The sequence below is a fragment of the Macrotis lagotis genome, chromosome X, assembly GCF_037893015.1.
Source record: "Macrotis lagotis isolate mMagLag1 chromosome X, bilby.v1.9.chrom.fasta, whole genome shotgun sequence".
In the NCBI taxonomy this organism is placed as follows: domain Eukaryota; kingdom Metazoa; phylum Chordata; class Mammalia; order Peramelemorphia; family Peramelidae; genus Macrotis; species Macrotis lagotis.
In genome coordinates this window covers 247118681-247133728 of record NC_133666.1, presented here as the reverse complement: position 1 = coordinate 247133728, position 15048 = coordinate 247118681, and the positions used below count along the sequence as shown (strand labels likewise).

At 38.9% G+C, this 15048-nt stretch overlaps 1 protein-coding gene across 2 annotated transcripts in view; it reads right to left on the bottom strand.

Annotated features, from left to right (window-relative positions):
• Nucleotides 1–2034, bottom strand: part of AGGF1 (angiogenic factor with G-patch and FHA domains 1) — a 57422-nt gene extending 55388 nt beyond the window's left edge. For both annotated transcript variants that reach the window (XM_074204101.1, XM_074204102.1), the window contains exon 1: nucleotides 1823–2034. In XM_074204101.1, coding sequence (XP_074060202.1) covers nucleotides 1823–2002 — 180 coding nt within the window. In that variant the 5' untranslated portion in view covers nucleotides 2003–2034. The remainder of the gene's footprint in view (nucleotides 1–1822) is intronic.
• Between the last annotated feature and the right edge of the window lie 13014 nt (nucleotides 2035–15048).

The window sequence follows — 15048 nt, the reverse complement described above, 5'->3', positions numbered from 1 at the left end:
CAACAGTGTGTCAAATGATAGTTCAAAAAGTTAAAAAAAAACCCAACACTGATCAATTGATCAATGTGAAAGCCATAGTAAAAAGGACTGAGGAATGAATGACAGAAAATAATAAAAGATTAAGAGTGTAGATAACTTTTTCTGGGAGTCTGGTTAAAAAAGGGAGGAATGCTAGATAGGACAGCTTGAGTGGAGAGCAGGCTCTAATCAAGGGGCTGTATGTGTCCTTCCCCAACCCCAACCACAAGTGGTGGTGGAAGATAGGCATTTTTGCCGCCTTTAGAGGAGGAACCAATACAAAGGGAGAAGTTGAAGAGAATGGATGCCTCAGCCAGAGTGTCTGTCCACCCTATTTTGTCAGAAACTGGAAGTGGTTTTTAGATGAAGATAAGGGGGAAAAAGAAGTTTCTAAGTATAACATTTATTAAGTGCCTTCTAGGTGCCATGCTCATGCTAAGTACTGGGGATACAAAAGAAGTCTCCGAGTTCCTGAGCTGACCATCTAAAGGAAAAAGAAACAGACAGGAATGAAAGGATTGTGACAATGATACAACAAAGGCCCAATAAAAGTTACACAGCATGCGTTTATAATGAGCCCAGTCTACAGGGCCTATTCTTTCTGCTTTTTCAATAGCACAGAAGTAAGGAATGGTGGAAGTATCCAGGGTCAAGGTTTGGCGAGGGATGTGCAGTGATAGGATTGGTTGGATCCAGACACTGAGGCTAAGGATTGGGTCCAGGTTGGAAAGGGGGAAAAGTTAAGTTAAAGGTGGGAATAGTGTTCTGAAAAAGTACTGAGGGGTGGGTGGATGGATGTGAGTCATGTTTAGGAGATAGAAGAAGACTATAGCCAGATATAAATTCATAAAAACATGGCACAATTTCAGCTGATGCCCATGTTTGCAGGATTTTTAAATGTCTTCAACTCAGCAATGTTGTCTTAGGATTTCAAAGGTATTAGAAGTTGTACAAAAGTCAAGCAACAAACTTGAGGATAATATAGACTGCATAGGCTGTGTGCTTTTCAAACAATTTTAATCTTTCTTTTTTTAAGGTTTTTGCAAGGCAAACGGGATTAAGTGACTTTCCCAAGGCCACACAGCTAGGTAGTTATTAAGTGTCTGAGACCGGATTTGAACCCAGGTGCTCCTGACTCCAGGGCCGGTGCTTTATCCACTGTGCCGCCTAGCTGCCCCAAACAATTTTAATCTTTTTTTTAAGGTTTTTGCAAGGCAAACGGGATTAAGCGGCTTGCCCAAGGCCACACAGCTAGGTAGTTATTAAGTGTCTGAGACCGGATTTGAACCCAGGTGCTCCTGACTCTAGGGCCGGTGTGCACCGTGCCACCTAGCTGCCCCAAACAATGTTAATCTTAAGAAAAAATCACGCGGGGCGGCGTAGCGGATAGAACCCCGGCGCTGGAGTCGGGAGTTCAAGTCCGGCCTCAGACACGATGATGCCCTAGCTGTGTGACCTTGGAAAACCTAAAAAAAAAAAGGGAATCATGATAGAATCCGGGACTTGAAGCTACCTCGGCCGGCCCGTCAGAGCCTTTCACTTTATAAACAAGCGAAACGCGGCTCTCAGTTTTTCCTCTCGAGCAATTTCGCCTTTTCCTGAAACAGAAGGAATGCCCGGTGGAGTGTGAGGTTCCAGAAGTCCGGGGCTGGGCAGCATCCGGCGCCCAACTTAACGGGTCAAACAGCCGAGAGCGTGCAAGTTGTGCGAGTGCGTGCGTGGGGGGCACAGAGTACAGGATCTGCCCCGGGCTGGACGCGAGGGTCAGCAGCTTTTAGATGGGCGCGGGCGGGCGGGCGGTTACCTGGGCGCGCAGCTCCTGGTTGCACCTCTCGGCGCCCTGGTACAAGCGCTCCGTGTGCTGCAGCACCTTCTCGATGTCGCGCACCTGGCGCCGGCAGCTGCGCAGCTCCTGCTCCAGCCTCTCCACCTTGCGCCGCAGCTGCACCAGCTCGGGCCCGGGGGCCGGGCCGGCCGAGGCCATGGAGCCGGCGCCCCGGGGGGGGGGGGGGGGGGGGGGCGAGAGGCCGCGCTCAGGAGGCGGCCCGCCGGCTCAGCCGGAGCCCGAGGGCGCGGGAGGCGCGGCCCCGCCCGACGCCCACCTGCCGGCGGCCCCCGCCGGCCATGCCTCCCCGCCCCGAGCCTCCGGGCGCGCCCGCGGGAAGCACGGACGGAGGAGCCGGACGCGCCCCGAACCGCAACCACCAAAACTTTATTGGCGACAACTTTGACTCCTCCGGTGACCGAGCCGGCGCGGGGAGGCCAGGCGCGGGCGCGACGGCCTCGCGTAACCCGGATGTGTTCCGTGGCGGAGCCGGAAGTGACGGAGCGCCTTAGTCTCCGCTTGCACGGTGGGGGGGGAAACGGGGCCGCGAAGCTGTTGCGCACGCGCGCCGCGGGCTGGGGCGAGAGCAGGTTCCGGAAGTCACGGGAGGTCGCGAGTTCAAATGCAGCCTCGGAAACTGACTAGCCGGATGGACTCGGGTCTGTTTACCTCGCTTCCCTCATCCGGAACCAGGGGGACAGCCGACACTTCCCAGGATGTAAGGAGATTATGGGGCCCAGTGGATAGAGCACCGGCCCTGGAATCGGGAGGCCCTGAGGTCAAAACCGACCTCACACACTTAATAATTACCTAGCTGGGTGGCCTTGGGCAAGCCACTTAACCCCATTGCCTTGAAAAAACTAAAAAAAAAGGATATAAGGATAAAGGATTACAAGGTTATATATTTATATGCATTATATATTTACGTGTATTATATATGTGTTATATATTTATATGCATTATATATTTATGTGTATTATATATGTATTATATATTTATATGCATTATATATTTATGTGTATTATATACTTATGTGCATTATATATTTATGTGTATTATATATTTATGTGTATTATATATGTATTATATATTTATATGCATTATATATTTATGTGTATTATATACTTATGTGTATTATATATGTATTATGTATTTATATGCACTATATATTTATATGTATTCGATATTTATATGTATATGTTTTAGATATCTATAAGGATAAAAGGAGATCATATTTGTAAAAGTAAACTTTGTAAATCTTAACATGCTTATTATTTTTATTTTGTATTGGTCATCCTTTCACTTTGTAGAGAGAGGTCAGGTAGCCTGTGTTTTTGCTATTTTTTAAAAGTTTATGCGTAAGGCTGCTGCTGCCAAATTGATCAACATGATGCAGAAATTATAAAAGTGGGTTTTATTATCTTTGAGCGTAGATGCAACTCAAAAATAGAAAAATTAACCTGACAAAGTCTCTTACAAAATTATGTCAGAGAACCACAAAGACTGGCAATAATGAATTCTGGTTCTACCACCCATAAATTTATTTATTTTTGGGGGGGTTTTGCAAGGCAATGGGGTTAAGTGGCTTGCCCAAGGCCACCCAGCTAGGTAATTTATTAAGTGTCTGAGACCGAATTTGAACCCAGGTCCTACCGAATCCAGGGCCGGTGCTCTATCCACTCTGCTACCTAGCCGCCCCCCCCCCTTAAATTTAATTTTAAAGATTTTGGGGGAGGTCCAGACCTGTGATTTCATATGTGTGTGGAACTCCAATTCAGGATCTGAAACTGCTTTGCAGCTTTTAGTTTTAGAGAGTTGCTAGGGACATTGAGAGGACATGATTTTCTTGGTTTTACACAACAGGTATGTATCAGAGGGAGGCAGCAGTTTGAAAGCAGGTATATCTGAGGCCAACTCTGTCCACTTTTTTCTTTCTAATGAAAAGTGAATAAAACTCTTTGGTTTAAGTAGTATTTCCTTTTATTTACTAAGCTTACCTCTTTCAGACTTCATAATTTAAAGGTGAAAGAACGGGGCAGCTAGGTGTCATAGTGGATAGAGCACTGGCCCTGGAGTCGGGAGGACATGAGCTCAAATCCAGCTTCAGACACTTAATTACCTGGTTATGTTGCCTTGGGTAAGTCACTTAACCCCATTGCCTAGTAAAAACCTAAAAAGAAAGGGTAAAGAAGACACCTTAGCACTCATCTAGTCTGGTCTCTTATGGATGAGGAAATCTGAAACTCAGAGAGGTAAATACCATAGAATCTAAATTTAAAAAAAAGATCTCAAATACTATGTAGTCTAAGCAGTCCTAAGCAAAAATCCCCTCTTCAATATACTTGACAGGCATTCAATCAGTCTCTTTGCTTGAAGATCTCCAGTGAAGATCCACTGGCTTCTGAGTCAAACCTCATCCCCTTTTGAGTTGTTCCAATTATTAGGAAGCTTTCCCACATAAACTGCACATGTACTGTGTTAAGATAGTCTAGATGGGGGGATGGGTTTAGGGGAGCACTCCCCATGTGTGACAAGGAACATCTACATGCAGTAAATGAATAAGGTTGGAAGAGCTAGGGTAAATCAGGAGAACACACAGAGCAAGCACCTACCCTCTTCCTCTCAGTCCCAGGTGTCTGTGTCTGCATCTGCAGAGCAATCCTGTTCCTGGCCAGGTGGAGCAGTTTCAGATCATGCCTCTGTTTACCAATCAGTGGCCCACTGCCATTAACACCAAATACTGACCAACTGTTTCTAATGAACATATAAGTTCCAAGGTCTCAGGAATAACAACCCCATCTGCCACATTCCATTATCCATGTTGAGCCTAAAGTCTTCAGACTTTTTTCTTTCATGCTGAAAAGTATAATTAATAAAATTAGAGCATTTATCCAGCAGTGTCTTGCCATTCCCAAACTGGGTCTAAATGTTGCATATAATTTTGCCTAAGCAAGAAGAAGCTGAGAAAGGAGAGAAAATCTGGTGGGGATCTCACCTGGCCCCTGCTTCTTTAACAGCCACAGATACTGAAAACCCAGAAAAGAAAATTCTTGCGACTGAATGTGGTCTATATGTGACAGTCTTTATCCTCAAGGACTTCACAATCAAATAGGGAAAACAACATGTAAATAATTGCATATAAAAAGATCATATGTAACATTAAAAATCTGCATTACCCTCTGCTGTACTGTAAGGTCATGGGGCCTTTCCATACAACTTGCACATCTCCTATATGTGTTATCTCTTATTAGAATGTAAACCCCTTAAGAGCAGAGATTTTCTTTTTTTATTTGCATACTCAACACATAGTGAATACTTAATAAATGATTTTTCATTCAGTCAGTCTAAGTAGATTAACTTCTTAGGGTCTATTGTTCCTCTTTTCAATAGTCTGTGTAGTCTATTTTTCTCTTTTATGTTAAATAGTGCAATCATAAATTTTTAATACGCTTCTTGTAGTGTCTTGCAGCCTCCACCTCCACCCCTGTCTTTGCAATGAGAAGTGAAGCATAACTCTGCCTCCTTTGCCTCACCTCAAAGCATGTCAGTTTTGCAAACAAACCTGCCTGTTCAAATGAGAGTTGGGAAAGGGAGCCCAAAGTGGATACTGCACATGGGAATCTGGCTGACATTAAATATTGAGCCCTTCAAATATGTGTGGAACTACTAGACAGATTCTTCACTTAAGACTCTAGTTATTGGATAACCTAGTTTGAGGTAGACACAAGAGAAAAATCATCATTTGTTCCTCTCTTTTGATATGTATGACAAATTGTATGGTTAGTTTTCCAGAGTGAAGCAAAACAAATTTCCTCAATAGTTTTATTTATATATGTGTGTGTGTGTGTGTGTGTGTGTGTGTATATATACATGTATATGTATATGTATGTATGTATGTATATATATGAGGCCAGACACATGAATGGATATTTGCATATTTTTCAGTAGAAATTCTTTTTTTTTCTCTTTTCAATGAGGTAGGAATTAGAAAAAATAACAGATTTATGTTCATTTAAAAATAGAGATGTGGGAGGGTGCTAATCGATGTGAAATGTCAGATGAGGTCAATGAATTATTTGTTTTTAATGCTAATTGTTTTGCTTTTTAAAAGAGACCTTTCATAGATGGAGGATAATCTAGAAATGTTAATAATGTAAAAATAAAACGTATCAATGAATTTTTTTGCAGAAAAAGTTAATCAGTGAATACTTAATAGCTATAATTTTGAGTGGATGCTTTTTCACTTATTGCCTATGATGACAATGTGGGTGCCAGTTTCTTAGTTTACTTATAACATAAGTAAAATTTAATTTTGCAAATATTTGGATTTAATGTTTAAATATGTACTTCTAGACATGTTAAGGAATAATTTGTTTTGTAAAATTGTATGTTTTTTTCCAATAGCATTTTGGTACGTTTTGAGTTAAATCCAACCTCATGCTAATTTGAAACTTGACAATTGTTAGAAAGAAGTTACTATGCAACTCTACAAAATTTTACAAGTTTAATAGCTGAGGAATTTTTGAAAATTGAGCAACGCCTAAAAACAACATAACTTTTGCTAAATGAATGCATCATTATATGAGTGCAATTTTTCTCTGAGAGAAAGATATGTGGAATCATGTTAGCTAGATAGTAAATATAAAAGATATAGTTTTATTAATATCTTTTTCTTTTTTATTGAGTTTTTATTACATTTTAAGTTCTGATCTGTCTCCCTCCTGACTTCCCCATTCCCACATTGCAATAGAGAAAGCCACCATTTGACATATATATGAATGTATGTGTATACACACATATTTATAAAAACCAAACTATGCATATTTCTACTTATCAGTTTTTCCTCTGGAAGTAGATAGCATCTTCCTTCATAGGTCCTTTGTAGTTGATTTGAGTATTTATACTACTCAGAACTACACAGTCATTCACAGTTAGTCTTTGGTGTTTTTTTGTTGTTGTTGTTGTTGTGTTTTTTTGCAAGGCAAATGGGGTTAAGTGGCTTGCCCAAGGCTACATACACAGCTAGGTAATTATTAAGTTTCTGAGGTCCCATTTGAACTCAGGTACTCCTGACTCCAGGGTCAGTGCTCTATCCACTGCACCACCTAGCTGCCCTAGTCATTGAACAATATTTTGGCTACTGTATACAGTGTACTCTATCTTGCTCATTTCAATCTTTATTATTTCATACTAGTCTTGCCATGTTTTCTTAAAAAAACTTATTTCTCACAGCACAGTTGTATTACATCACAATGATATACCACAACTTATTTAACTTTACCCAATTGATAGGCATCCCTTCAATTTCGAGTTCTTTGGTACCACAAAGAAAACTGCTATAAATATTTTAGAGCACATAAATTCTATGCCTTTCCCCCATTCATCTTGGGAAACAGATTTTTGTCTAAAAACTGCCTTATACAAATTTTCCCAATTTTCTGATTTCTTTTTAATTTTGACCAAATTGATTTTTTGTAAAAATCTTTTAATTTAAATGCGCTCTACCTCTTGTTTATACATAAATTCTTTTATGTTCCATGGTCTTCTAACTTACTTATTATATTTCTCTTTATATCTAGATCAGGTAGTCATTTTGATTTTATCTTGATAACTGTTATAAGGTATTATCTATACCCAATTTCTGCCAAACTGCTTTCCAGTTTTCCCCACAAATTTTTTTAGCCAAAAGCTTAAATCTTTACATCTGTCAAATAGCTTACTTTAATCATTTGCTAATGTATTGCATGTCTCTTTTGTTCCACTTTTCTATTTCTTAGCCATCAAATAGTCTTGATAATTACTTACCTTTTAATATAGTTTAACAGCTGGTAAACCTTCCTTTACATTTTTTCATTAATTTCTTTTAGATTTTTGGCCTTTTGTTTTTCCAAATGAATTTTCTCATAATTTTTCTAGCTTAATAAAATAATTGTTTTTATAGTTTAATTGAAATAGAATTGAATGAGTAGATTAGGTAGAATTGTCATTTTTATTATATTTGACCTGCCTACCCACGGACAATTAATATTTTTCCAATTATTTAAATCTGTCTTCATATAAAAAGTGTTTTTTATTATTGTGTTCATATAGTTCCTGGGTTTGTTTTGGTAAAAAGACTCTCAGGTATTTTATGTTGCCTACAGTTATTTTAAATGATGTCTTAAGCTTACTATCTTTTCTTATGTGATTTTTTTAGTGATATATAGAAATGCTGATGATTTCTGTGAGTTTATTTTATATCCTGCTACTTTGCTAAAATTATTGCTTCAATTGACTTTTTTTTTTTTTTAGGTTTTTTGCAAGGCACACAGCTAGGTAATTATTAAGTGTCTGAGACCAGATTTGAACCCAGGTACTCCTGACTCCAGGGCTGGTGCTTTATCCACTGTGCCACCTAGCCACCCCTTCAATTGACTTTTTAGTTGAATCTATAGAATTTTCATATCATCTGCAAAAAGAGATAGTTTTATTACCTCACTGCCCATTCTGATTCCTTCAATTTCTTTTTCTTTTCTCATTGAATAATTTGGGTGATAATGAACATCCTTGTTTCACTTCTGATCTTATTAGCAAGGCTTCTAGCTTCTCATTACAAATAATGCCCAATGATGGCTTGAGTTGGATGCTTCTTATCATTTTAAGGAAAAATCCATTTATACCTATGCTTTCAAATGTTTTTAATAGGAATGAGAATGGTATTTTGTCAAAAGCTTTTCCTGCATCTATTAAATATGATTTTTGTTACTTGTGTTATTGATATGATCAATTATGTTAATAGTTTTTCTTCTGTTAAACCGACTGCATTTCTGGCATAAATCCTACTTGGTTACAATATCTTTGTAACATATTGTCTCCTTACTAACATTTTCTCTAGGACTTTTGCATCCATATTTGTTAGTGAAATTGTTTCAATCTCAGTTTATAACTTGTTCTACTCTACTTTCATTCACAAACTTTTTTTTAATTTATTTTTTATTCTCATTTTGTACAAATGTTTTTCTTTACATTAATAAAATATACTTGTTTACAAGTAAACAAAATACCCCTCCCCCCATGAATATAGATAGACTTGCTTGGGCAAAAAAGTAAAGGGGGGAGAAAAAAATTAAAATTAAAAAAATAATAGTAATAATTGTAGGTATGGCCAGGTGGTGCAATGGACGAAGCACCAGCCCTGGAGCCACGAGCACCCGAGTCCATATCCAGCCTCATAAACCCAACAATCACCTAGCCATGTGACATGCAAGCCACCCAATCCCCACTGCCCTGCAAAAACCAAAAAGAAGAAGAAGAAAAAAGACCCAAAATAAAATAAAATAATAATAATAGTAGGGGTGGCTGGGTGGCAGAGTATTGGCCCTTGAGCCAGGAGCACCTGGGTCTGAATCCGGCCCCAGATACCCAAAGATCACCCTACTATGTGGCCCCAGGCAGGCCACCCAGCCCCACTTGCCCTGCACCCTCCCCCAAATAATAATTATAAAAAATGTGTTTCAGTCTTCGTTCCAACACCATCAACTCTGTTGTGAGTGGATCACATTCTTTATGATAAGTCCATCACAAAAGTTACTTCCATATTTTTCCAACGTTGCCATTGCTGATCACAACTGCCTCCTTTCTTATTTCTCCACTAGCATGTACTATATTTTCTCTCTCCTTTCACTCTGACTCTGCTGTAGGGTTGCTGAGTGGCTCAGCAGACAGATCCCTGGTCCTGGGGCCAAGAAGCCCTGAGCCCCCATACCCTCCCTTAGGCCCAGAATCCACCTGGCCCTGTGGTCCTGGACAGGCCATCCAATCCCAGCCCCTTGCAAGAAGTAAAAAAAGAAAATGTGTTATATCTGACCACTCTCCCACCATGGTCCATCCTCTCCTCCTTTATTTACATCCCCACCCCTTCCCCCTGCTCCCCCCTCCTTCTTACTCCAGATGTCTATATCCCATTGAGTATATTTGCTGTTTCCTCTCCTAGCCATCTCTGATGAGAGAAAAGGTTCCCTCATTCCCCCTTGCCTCCCCCCTTCCATATCATTGCAATAGCTCATTGTAATAAAAAAAAAAAAATCTTATTATGTGAAATAGCTTGGACGATTTCCCCTCTCCTTTTTCTTTCTCCCATTCCATTTCCCTTTTTTCTTATTGACTCCATTTTTACACCATATTTTATCTTCGAATTCAGCTTTCTCCTGTGCTTCAACTATAAAAGCTCCCTCTACCTGCTCTAATAACTGAGATGGTTCATATGAATATTATCAGTATCGTTTTTCTATACATGCAGTTGATCCTCGTTAAGTCCCTCATATTTCCCCCCTCTCCTCCAATCTCCATGCTTCACCTGAGTCCTGTATCTGAAGATCAAACCTTCTGTTCAGCTCTGGCCATTCCAAAAGGAACCTTTGAAATTTTCCTGGTTCATTGAAAGTCCATCTTTTTCCCTGGAAGAGGACATTCAGCCTTGCTGGGTAGTTCATTCTTGGCTGCATTCTAAGCTCTTTTGCCTTCTGGTATATTGTATTCCAAGCCCTACGAGCTTCCAATGTCATTCACAAATTTTTTTAAGTGCCTATATATTCGGGGCTCTGTACATGATTACATTTTTTTATGTTTAATTGCTTTAAAAACTTGATGATAGTTTTCTTAAATAGAATTGATTACATTTTAAATATTTTTTAGGTATTAATTTGATTTTGCTATATCCATTAGAAATAGTCATTTATTTGGTAAAATAATAAGACCATAGCTTTGTAGAAACTTTGAGTTTATTTCATGCCCATAAGTAACCAAAATAACAAAAAGCAGCAAAAAAATAACTTCTGAAAACTCAACAACAAATGAATGTAATTAAGGAAAGTTAAAGGTTTCATGCTTAATCTTAATGTGTGGAGATTGATTAGATGAAAATGCAGAAGGAAAGGAACTAGATGGTTGATGAAAGCTTTGAAAGACCAAAACAAAGATGAGACAGGGGCAGAAAGATCCAAAAAAAGAAAAGACTAGGAAGAAAAGATAAGGAGATTAATAGTAGCACTTGTCTGTGGGGGTATGTGTGTCTCATCATCCCTATTAACAATAGTGGTAATGATTAAAAGGAACATTGGTGACTATAGAATAGAGAGCCACCAACACAGAGACAGAAAATAGAATAGCTGAGCATGTTGAGTGTACCTATTGTTACCCCTAAATAGTCCATAAATGAATAAATGAAAAAAAACATGTTTTAAACACTTAAAATGTGCAAAGTACTGTACAAAGAGAAAAGCATAGTAGTCTCTGTTTTCAAGCTCACATTCTAAGAGGAAACAAATAGAGGAGTTTTCTCCTGTGAGTCAGGTGAAAAGGCCTCATGATTCATAGGGTGCAGCAGCAAAGCTACTGGTGGGGGGGGGAGCAGACAGTTGGGGTTAAGTGATTTGCCCGAGGTTACACATCCAGTAAGTGTTTGAGGCCATGTTTGAACTCAGTTCTTCCTGACTCCAAGTCCATATTCTATCTATTGCAACACTTAGCTGCTTCCCCTTTTTAGAATGTATTTTATATTTTCAATTACATGCAAAGATAGTTTTCATCATTCATCTTTTGGTATGCTTTTTGGGTTCCACATCTTTTTACTTCTCTACTTGCCAAGATAAGTAATCTGATATAGGTTGTACATGTACATTTTGACATACTTCCATATTGGTTATGTTGTGAAAGAAGAATCAAAAAGGGATAAAACATGAGAAAAAGAAAAAAACATAAAACAAGTTTTAAAAGTGAATATAGTATACTTCTGTCTTTTTCTTCTGGATGTGGATGGTATTTTCCATCACAAGTCCTTTATCCAGTGTAGTTGATCATCACACAATATTATTGTTGTTAAAGTGTACAATGCTCTCCTGGTTCTGCTCTCTTCCCTCAAAAATCAACTCATGCAATTCTTTCCAGGTTTTTCTGAAGTCTGCCAGAACTATAGTGGAAGTGGGTCATTAAAGATAAAGGTGACATTTCAAAGGCCAAGACCTACTTGGGTAGGAGAGTGCTTTGGGCAGTAGTTTGTATCCTTAAACAATGGCTATTCTATATCTTAGTCTTTCCTTTGATTAGGATATATGAATATGAATCTAGGAATTAAGACATAGAGAATAATAAGAAAATAAGTTTAGCTATCACAAGCATTGGGCAGCTAGGTGGCACTGTGGAATCAGGAGAATTTAAGTCTAAATCCATATTCAGATACTTGTGTTCCTGAGCAAGTCACTTAACTCAGTCTGCCTGAGTTTCTCATCTGTAAAATGAGCTGGAGAAGGAAATGACAAGTCACTCCCATTTTTTTTCCAGGGAAATCCAAAGCAGATTCTCAAAGAGATAGGATCCTGGATCATGGACTCTTGTATTGAAAGTTGAAAGAGACCTTCATGGTCATCTATGGCTATCCTTTTCATTTCACAGATGAAGAGATTGAGATGGGGAAAAATTAATTGATGTGCCCAGTCACATCCCTAGTGGGTATCTGAGTCAGGATTCAAATCCAGGTCTTCTTGATTCTATGTCCAGCACTGTATCTATTATTCCTACCAACAGGTTTCCTGACAGCAAGTCAAATAAAATCAAGAAGTATATATTAAGGATCTACTGTGTGCTAAGCACCATGTTAAATACTGGGAATACAAAGAACAGTAAAACCCAACAAGCTAGTCAGGTAGTAGGCAGGCAGCCCTCAACCATGTTCCCCTTTGGATCTTTTCTTTGTTCTGACATTCTAATACTATGTCATCATATTAGTGCATCCTATAGATGAGTTGCTATCTGCATGAGAAGGACTATTAAGATCAATGAAATCACAGACCCTTGAAGAAGGAAAGTAAGGATTTAGGAAGAAAGGCAACACAAAAATCCCAAGTTTTGTTGGTTTTATAATACTTCTTATATGATTATTACATGCATGTAACTATACAGTAGTCCAATAAAAAGGTGGTATTAGAAGGAACAGAGAAGATGAATTATGGATCATTTTCAAATGTTGATGTAAAGACACTTTTATGAAAACAAATACTTTTTTGCTCTAATGACTAATTTCTGTCCCAGAATAAATGTCAAGAAATGTATTTCTTTGGAGAGATGTCATCAGAAAAGATGGGTTTAATTAGATTTTTTTCCTTTGTTTTAAGGAAAGGCTCATTGGGATTGGAGGTAGGAGATGTTTAGAAATGTGGCTATTGAGTTGTTTTTCAGTTCTAACTCTTTAAAATTTTTTTTTAGCATTTTATTTGTTTTCCAATTATATACAATAGTAATATGTACCCATCATTTTTTGCAAGGCTCTAAATTCTACAATTTTTCTCCCCCCTCCCTTCCCCCCCCCACAGAAGGCTGTCTGATAGTCTCTACATTGTTTTCATGCCATACATTGATGTAAATTGAATGTATTATAAGAGTATACATAAGAATAAACATAAACCCCCCCCCCCATGAAGATGAGAAACCTCAAGAATAGAGAGAGAGAAAAAAAAACAATTATACTTCAGTCTGTGTTCAGATTTCAGTGACTCTGTCTCTGGGGTGAGTTGCTTTATCATAAGTCCACCAGAGAAATTGCTTCAATATTTTTCCCACAGTTGCTATTACTAGCTGTACCTCCACTCTATTTCTCCCCACTCTCATTTTATTCTCTCTCGCCTTTCATCCTGGCCCTGTCCAAAAGTGTGTTGAATCTGAGTACCTTCTCCCTCAATCCTCCCTCTCTTCTGTCACCTATTCCCCACCCCCTTCCCTCTTATCCTGTCCCTTTCCTCCCATCCTTCTCCAGGGCAAGACAGATTTCCTCACCCTATTAAGTGTGTATGTCATTTCCTCCCTGAGCCATTTCCAATGAGAATGAAGGCTCACTCATTCCCCCTTGCTTTCCCCCTTTCCACTCCATTGAAAAAAAACTTTTTCTTGGCTCTTATGTGAAATCTTTCAGCTTCATCTCCTCTCCTTTTCCTTTCTCCCAGTACTTTCCCCCATCACCCACTGACTCCATCCCATTACCATATCATTACCATTATATTCTGCTCCTTCCTATGTCCTGTCTATATATACTCCTTTTTTTTATTTTTTATTTTATTATGTTTTTGCAAGGCAAACGGGGTTAAGTGGCTTGCCCAAGGCCACACAGCTAGGTCATTATTAAGTGTCTGAGACCAGATTTGAACCCAGGTACTCCTGACTCCAGGGCCGGTGCTTTATCCACTACACCACCTAGCCACCCCTTATATATACTCCTTCTAACAGCTCTTGTAAATGAGAAAGTTCATATGAATTATCAATATCTTCCCATGCAGGAATACAAACAATTCAACATCATCGAGTTCCTCATAGTTAGTCCCTCTCTTCCACTCCCTCTATGGTTCACCAGAGTCCTGTACTTGGAGATCAAACTTTCTGTTCAGCCCTGGTTGTCTCAATAGGAAAGTTTGAAAGTCCCCTGTTTCATTGAAAGTCCATCTTTTCCCCTGAAAGAGGATGTTCAGTTTTGCTGGGTAGTTAGTTGATTCTCGGTTATAAACCAAGCTCTTTTCCCTTCCGGAATATCACATTCCAATCCCTACAAGCCCTTAATGTAGATGCTGCCAGATCCTGTGTAATCCTGACTATGGAGCCTCAGTAGTTAAACTGTTTGTTTCTGGCAGCTTTTAGAATTTTCTCTTTGATTTGGGAGTTTTGGAATTTGTCTATTATATTCCTGGAAGTTTTTCTTTTGGGATCTCTTTTGGGGGTGAGCAGTGAATTCTCTCAATTTCTATTTTACCCTCAGCTTTGGATCTCAGGGCAATTTTACTGTATTATTTCTTGAAAAATGAAGTCTAGGCTCTTCTGATCGTGGCTTTCAGATAGCCCAATAATTTTAAAATTATTTCTTCTCGATCTGTTTTTCAAGGTTGGTTGTTTTTCTCATGAGATATTTCACATTTTCTTCTAATTTTTGACTTTTTTTTTGGAAATTTTATTTCTTCCTGATTTCTTGCAAAGTCAGCATCTTCCTTTAGTTCCATTCTGTATTTGAAGGAGTTATTTTCTTCAGAGAGCTTTTTTATCTCCTTTTCCAGCTTGTCAATTCTGCTTTTTAAGGCATTCTTCTCATTTGCCTTTTGTTTTGCTTTTTCCATGAGGCCTAAACTGGTTTATAACATATTATTTTCTTCTGTATTTTTTGTATATCTTTCACATAGCTTTCGATTTGGTTT